We start from the raw sequence: 17,509 nt of genomic DNA on the forward strand, positions 1-17,509 counted from the left end.
AAAGTACTGCAGGCCTTGGGCTTCATGGCATCATGCATAATCCTGGTCCCACTTGCCAGACTACATATGAGAAAACTACAGTGGTACCTAAAGAATTTATGGTCCCAACACAGTCACAGCCTAGAAACAGAAATCCCACTAATTCCATGCTTAAAACAGGAGTTCCTATGGTGGGCTCAGGCATGCCAGACAAACCCAGGCCTACCCTTTCGCAGATGTCAAGCAAGCCAGACCATCACAACAGACGCTTCAGACCTAGGATGGGGGGCCCACATGCTGGACAAATGCGTGCAAGGATTGTGGACACAGGATCAACTTCACCTGCACATCAACCTAAAAGAAATGCTGGCAGTAAAACTGGCAATCCAAAGGTTCAGACCATTTCTCAAAGAGGGCCAGTTGATGATAAGGACAGACAACACCACAGTCATGTGGTACATCAACAAGCAGGGAGGCACTCATTCATACCCCCTATGCAGAATGACTTTGGAGCTGTGGAACCTGGCACTCAGCTACAACATCCAGTTACAGGCAATGTTTGTACCGGCCACAGAAAATAGTCTAGCAGCCATCTTAAGGAGAACCACATCGGATGCCCACGAATGGAAACTGCACCGGACATTTTCAAGACCATCTCAAAGAAATGGGGAATGCCTCAGATAGACCTATTTGCATCACCTCTCAATCACCAGCTCAAAAAATTCTGCACAAGGACATTACACCCACTGGCATGGAAAGTGGATTCGCTCTCCTTCAGCTGGAAAGGCCTGACAGCATATGCATTCCCACCTCTTCCCTTGATACACAAAGTATTACTAAAAATCAAGGAAGAACGTCCAAGGATAATCCTGATAGCTCCAAACTGGCCAAGACAACACTGGTACCCACTGCTGAGGAGCATGTCTCAGAACAATATGTGGCCAATACCACTGATGTCTTTGATGCTAACTCAGAACAACTACAGCATCATACATCCAAACCTAAAAGCGTTGCAACTGACTGCATGGAACATCACATAGCAACAGCTAACCCAGAACTTTCTCAAAGAGTTAAAGACATTATTCTTGAAGCACGCAGACCTTCAACAAGAAGGAACTATGCTGGAAAATGGAAAAGGTTTGTCATTTGGAGTACTGAAAGAGGAAAAGATGTGTCAAACATAGATATGCCTAACATTCTAGAGTATCTGGCGAACTTCTTCATTCAGGCTTGTCCTACTCCTCCATCAAGATACATGCATCAGCTATTTCAGCAGAATACAGCTTTGATCCACCTGTTTTTCACCCTTTGCGCAGGCAGTTCCTCAGAGGAATCAAGAATGTAAAACCTCCAAGGAAACCACCTTTGCCAGCTTGGGACTTAAACTTTGTGCTAGAAAAGTTGACACTATCACCCTTTGAACCAGCAGCAACAGCAGACCTACAACACCTGTCATGGAAAACTGCTTTCCTACTGGCAATTACTTCAGCAAGGAGGGTTTCAGAGCTACAGGCCTTAATGGCAGTGCAACCCTTCCTAATCTTCCACCAAGATAGAGTGTCCATGAGGACTAATCCTACATTTATGCCTAAGGTGGTATCCAGAGTGTCTTTAAACCAGGCAGTCCACCTACCTACCTTCTTTCCCAACCCACAAAACAGAGGGGAAAGAATACTGCATACCTTGGATGTACATAGACAGCTACGCTACTACTTGGACAGAACAAAAAATAGCAGAAAGACTGACCAACTTTTTGTAGCCTATGCAACAGGAAGGGAAGGAAAAGCTATTTCCAAACAGACAATCTCCAAATGGATAGGAAATTGCATACGATTCTGTTACTCCTTCCATGGAAAACCAATTCCACAGAACATAAGACCTCATTCTACAAGGGCAACAGCCACTACCATAGCCTTCTTACGAGGAGTGGCAACCAAAGACATTATTGAGGTGGCTACTTGGACCTCCGTGCATACATTTGCCAAGCATTATAACTTTCCTCTATATTCCAGATCCCGAGCAGGGTTTGCCACTGCTGTACTGCAAGGGATCCTAAACACACCATAATCTAGTTTTATCCTCCTCCCCTAGTTGGCTATGGTATTCTACCTAGTTGTTATGACTGCAGATGCATCCATGAAGGACATAGTACAGTTTTGTACCTACCATAAATGTAGATGTCCGAACTGGATAGCATCTGCAGTCAGGATTACCCTCCCTCCTTCCCCTCTGTGGTACTCCTAGGGTATTTTACCCTCCTAATAGCTAGCTGGCGGGGGGGAGTCTTTTATGGTGTATTTGTTTGTATATATGTACATACATGCTTATTTTTGTGTTCACCTCTATCTTTTTGGAAACATTGGCATCTATCCAAAATTTAACCTCCAAGAGGGCTACTGGCATCTGGGGCAAGAAACACTGAGGAAAATGGCGTCGGCTGATGCCTTTATACCCGAAGACCAACAGAGATGACGTCGGGTGAAGTGCGACATCAGCCGAAGCCGGACCCGGACTTTGGAATCCGGCCGACTGAAGGGCTGCCTGACGACAGGACAACCCAGTTGTTATGACTGCAGATGCTATCCAGTTCGGACATCTACATTTATGGTAGGTACAAAACTGTACTTTTCTTCTTCTGACCAGGATTATTCTTTCCCTCCGTATGAGGATTCTGATGCTGAGAAATCTATTCCTTCAGCTTCACCCCCTGAGGATTTCTTTTTTGGGGAAACTTTGCATGAAATGAGGGAACATTTCCACTGGGAAGGACAGGAGTATTCAGAATCTAAGAAAAGACTGAGGGATTTTCTTCTTCTTCCCCAACATAGACCCCTGGCTATTCCTCCTGTTTTGGATATTGTGGATGATGCCTTTTCGGAGGCTAACTTAACTCCTGACTCTTCCTCCTGCTCCTGTTAAGCCTGATAGATATTACAGGGTTCCTTATTCCCACCAGTTTTTATACAAGAACCCTTCTGCTGACTCTGAAACCATTTCTCAGGGTCCTAAGGGAGTTAAGGCCGCTTCTCCCGAAAATCCCATTCCTACTGAAAAGGATTCTCGATCCTTAGAAAGATGGGGCAAAAAAGTGTACACTTCTGCTACTTTGTCCATTAGGGCTTTAAACTGTCAGTTTCATATGCTGAAATACCAGCAATACCTCTTGTCTGTTTTAAAACAAAAGCTTACTTCCATTTCTGCCTGTGCAGATGATAAGGAATTACATGACTTATTGCATGCCACTGAACAAGTTGGGAAGCATGGTTTACACTGTGGATTTGATGCCTTGGAGGCTTCTTGTAGGGCTGCCTCCGGCACAGTCATTAGAAGGCATGCATGGCTAAAGGAACAAAATTTGCCTGAACAAGTAATGGCTAAATTATTGGATGCTTCTGTTCAGCATAATGTTTTGTTTGGATCAACAGCTGAAGAGGTGATTAAAAAGATGGAGGATAAGGCGAAATCCATGCAAACAGTTAAAGATTTCTTACAAGTACAGCCACCTAGATTTAGCAGGAATTGGCCTTCAAAAAATTGGTCCTTTCCCACTTCAGACAGGCCTCAGAGGGGTAGATATAGACACTCCAGAGGAAGGCCTCAAACACAAGCTTCTTATAGACCAAGACAGTGGACTGCTTCCACCCCTAGGGGAGGAGAGGATAGGTCACAAACTCAAAGAAAACAAACTCAATGACTCCCTCTGTTGGGCTACAGGAACTTCTTGCCTGGAAGCCCCTCTCGGAGGAAAACTCTTTTTTATCAAAATCGGACTCAAAAAACCCCAGACAAGTGGGTTTTGGATGTGGTTTTAAGAGGTTACAAATTCCATTTTTATACCTTGCCAAGGCCAAGCGGATGGCCAGACCTTCCAAAACATCAATGGACGGAGGCCTTAAACCAGGTGGAAGCTCTTTTGGCTATGAATGCCATAGAACTGGTTCCACTTTCAGAGATGGGAAAAGGTTTTTACTCAAGGCTCTTTCTAGTCCCCAGGAAGCAAAACTCATGGAGACCCATTCTGGATCTGTCGGTCTTGAACACCTTTCTAGAGATTCCAAAATTCAAGATGCTTACTCTACAGCAGCTACTTCCAATGCTGTTCAAAGATGCATGGATGGTAACTTTGGATTTAAAGGAGGCATATTTACACATTCCCATCAGGCAGGATCGCAGAAAATACCTCAGGTTCAAGGCCGGATCGAGGCACTTTCAATTCTGCGCTGCCCTTTGGATTGTCTACTGCGCCCAGGGTCTTCACCAAATGCCTGGCTCCAGTAGTAGCTTACTGCAGACTCAAGGGAATTCAAATTTACCCTTATCTGGACGATTGTCTAATTCAGGCAGACCGCAAGGATGTCTTACTCCAGCATCTAATTCAGGCAGGCCGCAAGGATGTCTTACTCCAGCATCTAGAATTTGTACAGAACCTCCTCAAGTTCCTGGGATTCTCTGTAAACGTAAAAAAGTCAAATTTGACACCATCAGAACAGATAACTTTTCTGGGTGCTCTTCTAAACACCACAACCCAGATGGCTTTTCTGACATCCGAAAAACAATTACAGCTGGCTTCAACTTTCAAAACCTTGGCAACTTTAACTCAACTATCTGCAAGGAAATTCCTGCAGGCTTTGGGTTACATGGCCTCCTGCATCCTTCTCTTACCATATGCAAGACTACACATGAGGAAAATACAGTGGTACCTAAAAAGTGTATGGTCTCAGCATTGCCACAGTTTAGACATACTGATCTCCGTCCTTCCTTGCCTTCAAAAGGAATTTCTTTGGTGGTCCAGGGCATGTGCTCTAAACAAAGGGAAACCCTTCCGTCTGCCTCCTGCCACTCAAGATTCTAACCACGGACACCTCGGATTATGCTTGGGGAGCCGATTTTCAGGGCAACTGTCTGCAGGGCCTTTGGACAAAGGATCAGAAGCACCTGCATATCAATTTAAAGGAAATGTTAGCTGTTCAGAAAGCTCTATTGGCCTTCAGGAATCTTGTACAACCAGGACAACTACTAATACGGACAGACAACACCACAGTTATGTGGTACATAAACAAGCAGGGGGGATATCATTCTTACCCCCTTTGCAGACTAGCCATGGATCTATGGAACACAGTTCTAGCTTGCAATCTGGATCTTCAAGCTCAGTTTCTACCAGAGAAACAAAACTTCCTGGCAGACAGTCTGAGCAGAAACCTTTCGGATCCACACGAGTGGATGCTGGACACCAAAATATTCAGGATGATAGCAGTCTGGGGATGTCCTCACATAGACCTCTTTGCATCCCATCTCAATCATCAACTACAGAATTTTTGCACCAGGACTTTCCACAGAGAAGCTTGGAAAGTGGATGCCCTGTCATTCAGTTGGAGGAACCTCTCGAGGTATGCCTTTCCACCTCTTCCTCTTCTTCCACGGGTCTTATTGAAGATAAAACAGGACAAGCCCAAGATGATAATCTTGCTGGCTCCAAATTGGCCTCGGCAGTTTTGGTATCCAACTCTAAAAAAACCTATCTCTGGAGCCCCCTTGGGTTTTACCTCAGTCTCCGAACCTTCTGTCTCAACATCAGGGTCAGGTTCTACACTCTCATGTCAGAACTCTCAGCCTGGCGGCCTGATTAATCCAGGGCCTTTGATTTCTTCTTTCCTACCCAAGCAGGTTATGGATGTCATTTTAGAGGCCAGACGTCCTAAGCACTAGAAAATCTTATGCAGGAAAATGGAAAATATTTTGTTCCTGGATGCAGGCTCAGGATTCTGATCCTCTTCTTCCTAACATTACCTTAATTTTACTTTACTTGACAGATCTCTTACATAAGGGTCTCTCTTTCTCTTCCATTAAGATACATGCCTCTGCTATCTCTGCTCATTATAATACAGACCCTCCCATCTTTTCCCACCAGCTCATGAGACAGTTTCTCAGAGGAGCTAAGAACTTAAGACCTCCTAGATCTCCTCCCATTCCTGCTTGGGATCTTAACTATGTTTTGGAAAAGCTAACCTTGCCTCCTTTTGAGCCTGCTGCCTCTTCTGACATCAAGTTTTTATCTTGGAAGACAGCTATCTTGTTAGCCCTAACTTCTGCCAGGAGAGTTTCAGAGTTACAAGCTCTTATGGCTGTGGAACCTTGCATTATTTTTCATCAAGACAGGGTATCTTTGAGGACTAATCCTACCTTCATGCCTAAGGTGGTTTCCAAAGTGGCTTTAAATCAAACTATCCACTTGCCAACCTTTTTCCCCACTCCTCAAAATAAAGGGAAAAGTATCTTACATTCCTTGGATGTACACAGACAACTACGTTTTTACCTGGACAGAACCAAGGACATCAGAAAATCAGAACAATTGTTTGTTTCTTATGCTTCAAGCTTCCAAGGTAAAGCCATTTCAAAACAGACCATTTCTAAATGGATTGCTCATGGAATCAGATTTTGTTGTTCACACCATGGAAAGCAAATCCCAGGGAGTATACGGACTCATTTCACCAGAGCTGCTGCCACTTCTTGCGGCCTTCCTCAGGGGAGTTCCTACCAAAGACATTTTGGAAGCTGCAACTTGGAGTTCAGTGCATACTTTTTCTAAGCACTACAATCTACCTCTCTACTCTAAGTCTAGGGCAGGCTTTGCCTCTGCAGTCTTGCAGGGCCTTTTAGCCGCCCCTTCTTCTTTATGACCACCTCCCTTTCTTTCAGCTTTGGGATTCTACCCTACAGTCATGACTGCAACAGTGAAACACGATGAACATAGTACAGTTGTGTACACCTACCATAAATGTAGATGTTCGAGTGTCTTCACTGTTGCAGTCTGGGTTTCTCTCCCTCCTGTCCCCTCTTATTTTTACTTTTGTGTAGTTCCTTTTTTCACCATTCTTCTGAGGTGTATTTGCAAAGGTTATGGGACCTTTTTCATTGTGGGACTCCTGACATCTGGGGCAAGAAAAACTGGAGAAGATGGCGTCGGCTGTCAGCTTTGTACTCCTGGCACTCTGACGTCAGGGAGCATGGTTGAACAGCCGACGCCGGACCCAGACTTTGGGATTCTGGCCGACTGAGGGCTGCCTGCCGGCAGGGGAGAACCCTACACTCATGACTGCAACAGTGAAGACACTCTAACATCTACATTTATGGTAGGTGTACACAACTGTACTTTCCTCCACCCAGTTCTTAATAGCATGAGCTTTTTGCACTCTCCCTCATGTTATGGATACAGCAGCATATGAATAAAAGGACATAGTATGGTTGTATAAAATCTTGCCTTAACTTTAATTGTCCTCTTCTATATGCTGCTGTATACTTTCCCACCCTGCCTTTCCCTGAAATCTTGCCTGACTCCTGAGTACCCACTCCATAGTACATAGTTGCTGGTTTCCAGCAGCATCCAGTTCTGAGGTAGGTGTGTGCTGACATCCGTTTATGGCCGATGTACGCTGAATGCTGCCAGCCATCAAACGTACTTTTGCAGTAGCAGCTGACTTGTAAAATGTCCGGACGTACGAGTCAACCAGAGGCAGACTCCCTCATGGTATGGATACGGCAGCATGTAGAAAAAAAGGACACCTAAAGTTGTTTTAAGATTTTACAGAACTGTGTTTTATAAGTTCCTAACACAACTGTACTTTTGCTGAGTATGTACACACAGCTTTTCTGTAATTATTGCTGCATATTAGCATTTAGTTTTAGACTCTTGATTGAAACTCGGCTTCTGTCTGACTTGACTGTGCCTCATTTTCTTAGATTGGTCCACGAATGACACTGCAGTTGGTGAAGATTGAGGAAGGATTAAGTGAAGGCAACATTCTTTACCACAGCTTTGGTAAGTGCATTTCTGCTGTGTTTTTGTAGGGAGGGAAAAGTTTTATCTTTTTTTGCTTTTAAATGTTGGTCTGCTCTAATGGTTTGCTCTGTGCATGTATTGAATTTAATATTTCACTTTAGAGTGCAGTGTTACTGAGGTATTTTCAACCCCACCCAAGTGTAAGTCAGAGTATCATCCTGTAAAACCTTGACCTGATGTTCATCGTGTTACACTGCTGCAGTCATTACACTTGGATTATCCTGCCGTCAGGCGGTTCCCCAGTCTGCCTGAGTTCCAAAGTCTTGGTCCGGCGTCAGTTGCTGTCGCCTCCTCCTTGACGTCAGTGCGACAGGGGTATACAAGATGCAGCCGACATCATTTTCCCCAGTCTTTCTTGCCGCGCGATGCCCGAAGCAGAAGCAGTTCGCAAGTGCCGGTCGGCCGACTCCTGAGATTTTCATTCCGAATCCAGAACCAAAGTCTTCTACAAAGCTAAGTACCCCATTGGGGAAACTTTCTCTTGCCTCAGACCGATGTCAGTAAAAGTTAATAACTGTATTTCATGTGGGAAGCAAATACCTCATAAGGATTTCCACTTCTATTGTATTCCATGCCTAGTTTCAGACGACAACGTCACTGGTTGTTGGTTTTGTGCTAGGTTTAACAAGCGCACTATTAAACGTCTGTTTGATTTTGCCCGACATTATTTTGGCAGAAAATTCAATTACACCATGCCATAGGAACTCCCGACGACAGGATTACATAAAAAGCGCAAAGACAAGGACAGTCATCAGAGGCCTAAAACTGACGACGAGGCCTCTTTTAGGCCGGTCGCCGGTTCTCCGGTTTTGAAAGAGGCGCCTACCCAGCCCGACGACCGCTTCCACAGAACCACAGACCGCATCCGACTCCCACGTGGAGCTGGCTGGGCCTTTGGACGCTACATGTTTTTAGCCTTCTGAAACTAACCCATCTGAGGGAACCGAAGTAGCTGAGCAATCCACAGCCTCAGAGGGTGTCTTCAGACCTACCCAGTTAACCATTAAACCCTCTACTACTAAGTCTAAGGCCCCCTTAAAAACAAGGAAACAGATGCAGCATTCTCAGGCTTCCATGCCTAAGAAACAAATGCTCAAAATGGCCGAAGACCTAATCACCCTGATCAGGGGGTCCCATCCCCCTCCTGATAAAGGCCCAGACAGGATGCAGACTATGAATCTTCTGACCAGGTGTCCATTTCTTCAGATTCATCCTCAGACCTAGGATATTCCTTACCCCCTTATGAGGATTCTGATGCTGAGGAAGCAATTTCATCAGCCTCTCCGCCTGAGGACTACTCCTTTGGGGAGACCTTACATACCATAAGGGAGCATTTCCATTGGGAAGGCCAGGATTACTCAGAATCCAAGAAAAGGCTCAGAGACTTCCTTTTATTGCCTCAACACAGACCCCTTGCTATTCCGCCACTGTTAGATATTGTGGATGATGTCTACACTGAATCCAACTTAAACCCTGACTCCTTAACTCTAGCCCCTGTTAAACCCGATAGATATTAGAGTCCCTGACTCTCACAGATTTCTGTATAAAAGCCCTGTTGCTGACCCTGAAACTATTTCTCAGGGACCCAAAGGGATTAAGGCCTCATCAGCAAAAAACCCAGTTCCCTCTGACATCGATTCCAGAGCATTAGAAAGATGGGGAAAGAAAGTATATACGTCTGCAACCTTAGCAATGAGAGCCTTAAATTGCCAGTTTCACATGCTAAAATATCAGCAATTTTTGATGTCTCAGTTAAAACAAAAAATGCTTCCAGATTCAGTTTCTCCTAATTTTAAAGAAATGCAGGATTTATTGCATGCAGCTGAACAAGTGGGAAAGCATACTTTGCAATGTGGTTTTGATTCTTTAGAGGCCTCCTGTAGAGCAGCAGTTACAGGCTCTGTCATTAGAAGGCATGCTTGGTTAAAAAGACATACGTTACCAGATCATGTTAAAGCAAAATTATTGGATGCACCTTTACAGCAGGATGTGTTATTTGGAGTCAAGGCAGAAGAGGTATTAAAGAAAGTGTAGGATAAGGCAAAATCTATGCAAACGGTAAAGGATTTCTTACAGGTTCAGCCACCAAGATTTAGCAGAAATTGGCCAACAAAGAATTGGTCCTTTCCAGCTACAGACAGACCTCAAAGAGGCAGCTACAGACGTCTGAGAGGTAGAGGTCAACCACAAGGTCCTTACAGGCCTCGACAATGGCGTGCACCAGGCCAGAAAGAAGGGGAAGACAGGCCCCAACCACATAAAAAGCAGCCTCAATGACTTCCCATTACAGCTGCCAAACAATTCTCTCTTGGCAGCCCCCTTGCGTGGAAAACTAGCACTTTTCTACCACAATTGGCATTGGATCACCAAAGACAAATGGGTTCTCAACATTGTATCTCAAGGTTACAGGTTCCACTTTCACACTCTGCCAAGGTTAAAAGGAATGCCAAATCTGCCACCAAATCAATGGGCAGAGGCTCGAAAACAAATTACAGCACTCATGGAAATGAGAGCTATTCAAGAGGTACCACCACAAGAGCAAGGACAAGGATTTTATTCAAGACCGTGGACAAAGCCTGGAGGCCGATTCTGGATCTTTCTTCTCTTAACACTTACCTGGATGTTCCGAAATTCAAAATGTTAACACTACAGCAGCTTCTTCCCATGCTGGGCAAGAAAGCTTGGCTCGTGACTTTGGACCTCAAGGAGGCATACCTGCATGTCCCTATCAGACAAAACTGCAGAAGATACCTCAGATTCATAGCAGGTTTAATGCACTATCAATTCCCTGCACTGCCCTTTGGCTTGTCTACTGCGCCCAGGGTCCTTTACAAAGTGCCTGGCACCAGTAATTGCATTTTGCAGACAGAAAGGAATTCAAATTTATCAGTACCTGGACGACTGCCTGATTCAAGCAGAGAGCAAGGATAATCTTCTAGAGCATCTGGCATTTGTAAAACAGTTAAGTTGCCTGGGGTACACAGTAAACAAAAAAAAATCAAAACTAGTGCCCTCACAAGAGATATAATATTCCTGGGTGCCAGCTTGAACACAACGGCTCAGATGGCTTATCTCACGCCAGGCAAGCAAGGACAACTGACTCAATACCCAATTCCATTATTTCAGCTAAAACCTGTTCCTACATCCTTCATTCGCTCTCTTCTAGAAAAACTGAAACCTACTACCCCCTCTGCTGACCATCTACCTGCTGAATACCTGCAAAAAGGTGCCAAAGCCATAGCCCTCCCCATTTCCATACTTATAAACAGAACTATAACTGAAGGAAATATCCTATCTATCTGGAAAATCTCACACCATCCCCCTACATAAAGGTGGTAACTCCACTGACATTTCAAACTATAGAACAATAGCCTTACTCTCTCCACTGGCAAAAATAATGGAAAAATGTGTCCATAAGCAACTACTCACCCATCTAATTGATAATAACTTACTTGCCAACTGTCAACATGGATTTAGACCTAACCACAGCACTACCACAGCCCTTCTCTCCTTCACAGACTGTATAAATTCTAACCGTAATAACAAAACCCTTTCCTCTTCTGTCTTCATTGATTTATCTAAGGCTTTTGACATGGTTAACCACCAGCTCCTTATTGAAATACTTAAATCTCTTTCTCTTGATACTCTAGCATTACAATGGTTCAAATCCTACTTACAGAATAGACAACAAGCAGTACTATGGGAAAGCAACCTATCTTCTCACCTCCCTATTTCCCTTGGTGTCCCCCAGGGCTCCATTTTAGGCCCATTGTTATTTTCCATTTTCATTAATGACCTCCACCTAGCAATTCCACATGCAACCTGCATTCAGTATGCAGATGACTCCACCATTATTTGCTCAGCTAATACTCCTACCGAGCTACAATCCCTTACACAAAATGCATTTAATACAGTTGAACAATGGTTTTTAAACCGTTGCCTTCTACTTAACCATAAAAAACTAAACTCCTACTTTTTACTCCTACTCGTAGGTCTGCCCCTCTTCACTTCACTCTTGCATCCAACAATGGGACTCTCGTATCTCCTGACACAACCACCAAACTTCTTGGAATAACCATAGATAATAATCTAAACTTTGACACTCATACTAACATTACTATAAAAACAGTAAATAATAAACTGGGATCCCTTTACAGAATCAAACCCTTCCTTACTCCTTCATCCAAAATCGCTATAGCTAGAACTCATTTAATCACTACCTTACTCTATGCTTCACCCACATACACCAGTCTCTCAAAAAAAACATAAACAAACTTGCTACTACCTATCACAGCATTGCTAGATTTGCCACAGCATCTCCTTTTAGAACACATCACTGCAACAACCTAAAACAACTAGGATGGCTAGAGTTTCATAACCAGATACTATCTCAACAACTCACTATTATCCATAAGAGCTTGTACTGCCCCACCTATACTGACTACCCTCATTACCCCCTACAACAGTCTTAAGAACCTACGCTCCTCTAATAAGCCACTTATTACTATCAACAAATCCAACAACTCAGCTGGAGATTCACTGTTCTCTAACTCTGTAGGCAAACACTGTAACAGGCTTCCCTCTGAACTCCTATCTCTGATCTCCATAAGACTCTTTAAACTGAAAATAAATTTCTCAGTACTCACTGGCTTTGTCCTTGTACTAACCCTGACCGTCTTCTCTGCTCCTAACAAGAGTATATTCTACCTACTTATATCCTCTTGCTGCTTCCTATATATCTTTATTTCACTGTATCATATGATACATTTGTATAATTTATCAACTGTATATACTTTTTTATCCTGCTTGCAATTGAAAACTATTTTGTTTTTATATGTATTGCATTGCATATCACCTCATCATGAGCTAGGTATGCTTGTAATGACAACTGTACCTAATCTGTATGTCTGTAATCTGTTTAGACCCTTTTTAACTACCGTTATAATTCTTTGAATTTGAGATAATTATTACAGTTATATATTGTGTCTGTGTATGGCTGAAACTGCTTAGAGCTATTTTACTACCGTTATACTTCTTTGAACTTGTGATTATTTTTTACTGTATAAAATTGTCTGTGTTGGAGCTTTTCTCCCCGGGCCTCTACTGAAAATGGATTTTATTCCAGTTAGACTAGCCCGATCAACAAATGCAAAATAAAATAAATAAATAAAATAAATACTTTCAATTGATGGCAACAAAAACCCAACTCCCTGCAAGAAAAATTCTGCAGGCCTTGGGTTACATGGCATCTTGCATACTACTAATTCCATATGCCAGACTGCATATGAGGAAACTACAATGGTACCTAAAGAGTGTATGGTCTCAACACTGTCAAAGTTTGGAAACAGTTATACCACTAATTCCTTGCCTTCAACAGGAGTTTCGATGGTGGGTTCAAGCTTGTCACCTCAACAGGGGACAGCCTTTTACTCAACCCACAGCCAGGCAAACACTGACAAACAGATACATCGGATTACGCCTGGGGAGCACACATGGCAGGAAAATGTATTCAGGGCAAGTGGCCCGCAAAACAAAGGCATCTTCACATCAATCAAAAAGAGATGTTAGCTGTACAGAATGCCCTTATAGCTTTCAAGGACATGCTGCATCCAGGACAACTATTACTAAAAACAGACAACACCACAGTTGTGTGGTACATAAACAAGCAAGGGGGCACTCACTCCTACCCCCTCTGCAGACAAGCCATGACCTTGTGGAACACAGCTCTAAACTATCAAGTTCATCTTCAAGCACAATTCCTGCCAGGAGAGAAACACACTGGCAGACGACTTAAGCAGAAACATCATGGATCCCCATGAATGGGAATTGAATCCACAAATATTCAGAATGATAACACAAAAATGGTGGAGCCCGGACAATGAACTGCCAGCTACAGAAATTCTGCACAAGGAGTTACCATCCACAAGCATGGAAAGTGGATGCCCTCTCATTCAGCTGGAAAAACCTACAAGTATACACTTTCCCTCCACTACCTCTCCTTCCAAAGGTTCTCATAAAAGCCAAGCAAGAAGAGCCAAAGATGATCCTGATTGCTCCAGATTGGCCACGCCAGCACTGGTACCCAATCTTAAAGAATTTAGCACAAGAACCACCCTGAATTTTGCCTCAAATCCCACAGTTGCTGACACAGCTCAACAATCGGATACTTCACAGCCAGCTAAAGACCTTAAACCTGGCTGCATGGAAAATTCCTTAGTCAAGCAAGCAATGCCTCTCTCCAAAGCTGTTATGGATGTCATTCTGGAGGCCAGAAGGCCTAGCACCAGGAAAGCTTACTCGGATAAATGGAAGAGATTCTGTGCTTGGAACCAAGCGTACAGCCTTGACCCTCTTGTCCCAAACATTCCTCAGATACTTCAATACTTAACTGAGATGCTGGACAAGGGCCTCTCCTTCTCGTCCATCAAGATCCATGCCTCAACCATTTCTGCTCATTACAACACGGATCCACCCATTTTTTCTAATCCTTTGCTCAAACAGTACCTCAGAGGGGCTAAAAACATAAGACCGCCCCGTAGAGCACCTACACCAACTTGGGACCTCAACTTTGTTTTGGAAAAATTAACTTTACCTCCTTTTGAGCCAGCTAACACAGCAGAATTAAAATACATCTCTTGGAAAACTGCTGTGCTACTGGCAATAACATCAGCATGAAGAGTTTCAGAATTACAGGCACTAATGGCAGTGGAACATTTCCTCATCTTCCACCAGGACAAGGGTGTCTTTAAGAACTAACCTACATTTATGCCAAAGGTGGTATCAAGTGTGGCTCTAAACCAAAGTATTCACTTGCCAACTTTTTATCCAAAACCACACAACAAAGGGGAGAGACTACTACATTCTTTGGTTTTGTCCAAGTAGAAGCGTAACTGCCTGTGAATGTCCAAAGCTTTCAGAAAATCTGAGCAATTATTGGTAGCATATGCTGCAGGAGCACAGGGAAAAGCCATTTCAAAACGGACCATTTCAAAATGGATAGGACATTGTATACGTTTCTGCTATACTCACCATGGGAAACCTATACCTAGCAGCATTAGATCTCACTCCACCAGGGCAACAGCCACTTCAACTGCCTACCTCAGAGGAGTACCTACCAAGGATATTTTGGAAGCAGCAACATGGAGTTCTGTGCATACCTTCACCAAGCATTACAATTTGCCTTTATACTCCAAATCCAGAGCTGGCTTCGCCACTGCTGTGATGCAGGGCCTTATAGCCACCCCTAATGCCTTATAGATCCAGCCTCCCTACCTCAGCTTTGGGATTCCACCCTGCAGCAGTGTAACACGATAAACATAGTACAGTTTTGTACCTACCATAAATGTAGATGATGTTCTTCATCTCACATTGCTGCAGTCCTTACACTTGGGTAGTCCGCTGTCCTCGGTCGGCCCGAATATCAAAGTATAAGGCTGACGTCGGTCAAGGCGCATTAGACTGACATCAGGGTACAAATGCGCATGACCGACGTCATATCCTCAGTCTTTTTTGCCGCATGGTCCGATGCAGAAGCAGCGTTGCAAGTGCCGTTCGGCGTTCTGAAATTTTTCGAATTCAGAGTTTCAGACAGAGTCAAAGTTGGCTAAGTACCCCGTTGGGGAATATTTTAGTTTTTCTTGCCTCAGTGGTTTACCGGATGTCAGAAAAAGTGAATAACTGTATTTCTTGTGGGAAACAGATACCATAGAGATTATCATTCTTTGTGTATTCCTTGTTTGGGGCCTGAGCACGGCGTTGTTGGGTGTCGCTTTTGTGCTAGGTTTAATAAGCACTATTAGCGAAGGTTAGATTGTGCCAGGTTAGTCTTCGGAAGCGGTGCAATTATAACATGCCGTCGGATGCTCCGCCCGCTTCTGAAGAAGTAAAGACAAAGCAGCTAAGCCCAGACAAGAAGGTCAGGCAGGCGCCGGGTTTTTGGGTTCCCCGGGGGTTGCCCTTTCCGGAGCCCAGGAAATTTTTTTTGCACCCCTTTAGGAGGCAGGCAAAGGGGAAAAATTTTGTTTTGAAAAATTTTTTTTTCCCTAACTGGTTATTTTTCCCCCAAAATTTTTTTCCGCCCCCCCCGGGGCCCCCGAAAAAAAAAAAGAAATTTTAAAAAGGGGTTTTTTTTTGGCCCCCCCGGGGCCCGGGTGGGGAATTAAAAAAACTGACCCCCAAAGGCCCGGGCCCAGGGTTTTTTTTTTTTTTTTTTTTTTTTTTTTTTTTTTTTTTTTTTTTTTTTTTTTTTTTTTTTTTTTTTTTTTTTTTTTTTTTTTTTTTTTTTTTTTTTTTTTTTTTTTTTTTTTTTTTTTTTTTTTTTTTTTTTTTTTTTTTTTTTTTTTTTTTTTTTAAAAAAAAAAAAGAAAAAAAAAAAAAAAAAAAAAAAAAAAAAAAAAAAAAAAAAAAAAAAAAAAAAAAAAAAAAAAGAAAAAAAAAAAAAAAAAAAAAAAAAAAAAAAAAAAAAAAAACAATCCCCCGAAAAAAATTTGACCCGGAAAGGGGGGGCCCCCAAAATATCCCCCTTCCCAGTCTTTTGCCGCATGGTCCGATGCAGAAGCAGTTTTGAAGTGCAGGTTGGCGTTCTGAATTTTCCAAGTCGGAGAGCCCAAAAAGTTGGCAAAACCCGGGGGGGATTTTTTGGGTTTTTTTCTTGCCTATTTTTCCCGGATGTCAAAAAAAGTGAATAACTGTATTTCTTGGGGAAACAGATACCTAAAGGGATTACCATACCTTGTGTATACCTTGTTAGGGCCTGAGCACGGTTGGTGTCGCCTTGTGCTGATTTAACAAACGCACTATAAAAAAAATTAGATTGTGCCAGGTTAGTTTTGGGGGGAATTAAAAATGCCGCCGGTTTCCCCGGGCCCGTTTCCAAAAAGCGCAAGGAAAAAACAGCAAAGTTTGAAGAACCGCTCCCGGACGCCGGTTCTTTAGAGGGCTCGTGGAGCCAGGGTTGCCAGAAATTTTTTTGGAAATCCCAGGAAAATTTTAAACCAAGATGTGCCTCTCAGGAGGAGGCCGGGGAAGGGGCTTCTCAGGTGGCTGTTCTTCCCCCCCTTCCAAGGTGGTTAGGCCCTCCTTTGTTTCCAAGGCTTCTAGGGCAGGCCGGGTTTTGTTTCAGGGTTCCCCTAGTTCTTCAGGGTTTCCTAAGAAGCATATGCTTAAATGGCAGAAGATTTGATTACAATGATTAGAGGTTCTATCCCCCTCCTGATAAGAGGCCTAGGGTGGAACCTGAGTTGGGAGTTTTGAGCAGTGTTCGGAGTTCTGAGTCTTGAAGACTTGCAGGATTTTCCTTTTTCTGATTCTGATGTGATGATTCTCCCTTCTGCTTCCCTCCTGAGGATTTTTCTTTTCAGAGACTCTTCATTCCATGGGGGAAATTTTAAATGGGAAGGTCAGGATTTTTTGATTCCAGGAAAAGGCTTGGGGAATTTTTTTTTTACCCCAGCATGGGTTTTAAAACCTCCTGTTTGATGTGGTAGGATTTTTTTGCAGAGGCTTCTGAACCCTGATTTTTTGCCTCTGCTCCGTTAAACCGGATATATTATAGGGTGCCTGAAGCTCATAAGTATTTTTTAAGAGTCCTAGGGCAGACCCAGAAACTTTTTCCCGGGGGCCTAAAGGTGTTAAGGCTTCTTTTTTAAAAATCCTGTTCCTCCAGATAAAGAGGCAGGGCTTTGGATAGATGGG

General features: G+C 43.4%; 1 protein-coding gene across 1 annotated transcript in view; it reads left to right on the forward strand.

Moving 5' to 3' along the window:
* LOC122810765 (suppressor of SWI4 1 homolog) overlaps positions 1-17,509 on the forward strand; it is an 821,276-nt gene that overhangs the window by 455,424 nt on the left and 348,343 nt on the right. Inside the window, exon 9 of the mRNA XM_044082325.1 lies at positions 7,717-7,795. Coding sequence (XP_043938260.1) covers positions 7,717-7,795 — 79 coding nt within the window. The remainder of the gene's footprint in view (positions 1-7,716; positions 7,796-17,509) is intronic.

This window comes from Protopterus annectens, chromosome 9.part0, assembly GCF_019279795.1.
Source record: "Protopterus annectens isolate FY-2018-M chromosome 9.part0, PAN1.0, whole genome shotgun sequence".
Taxonomy (NCBI): domain Eukaryota; kingdom Metazoa; phylum Chordata; order Ceratodontiformes; family Protopteridae; genus Protopterus; species Protopterus annectens.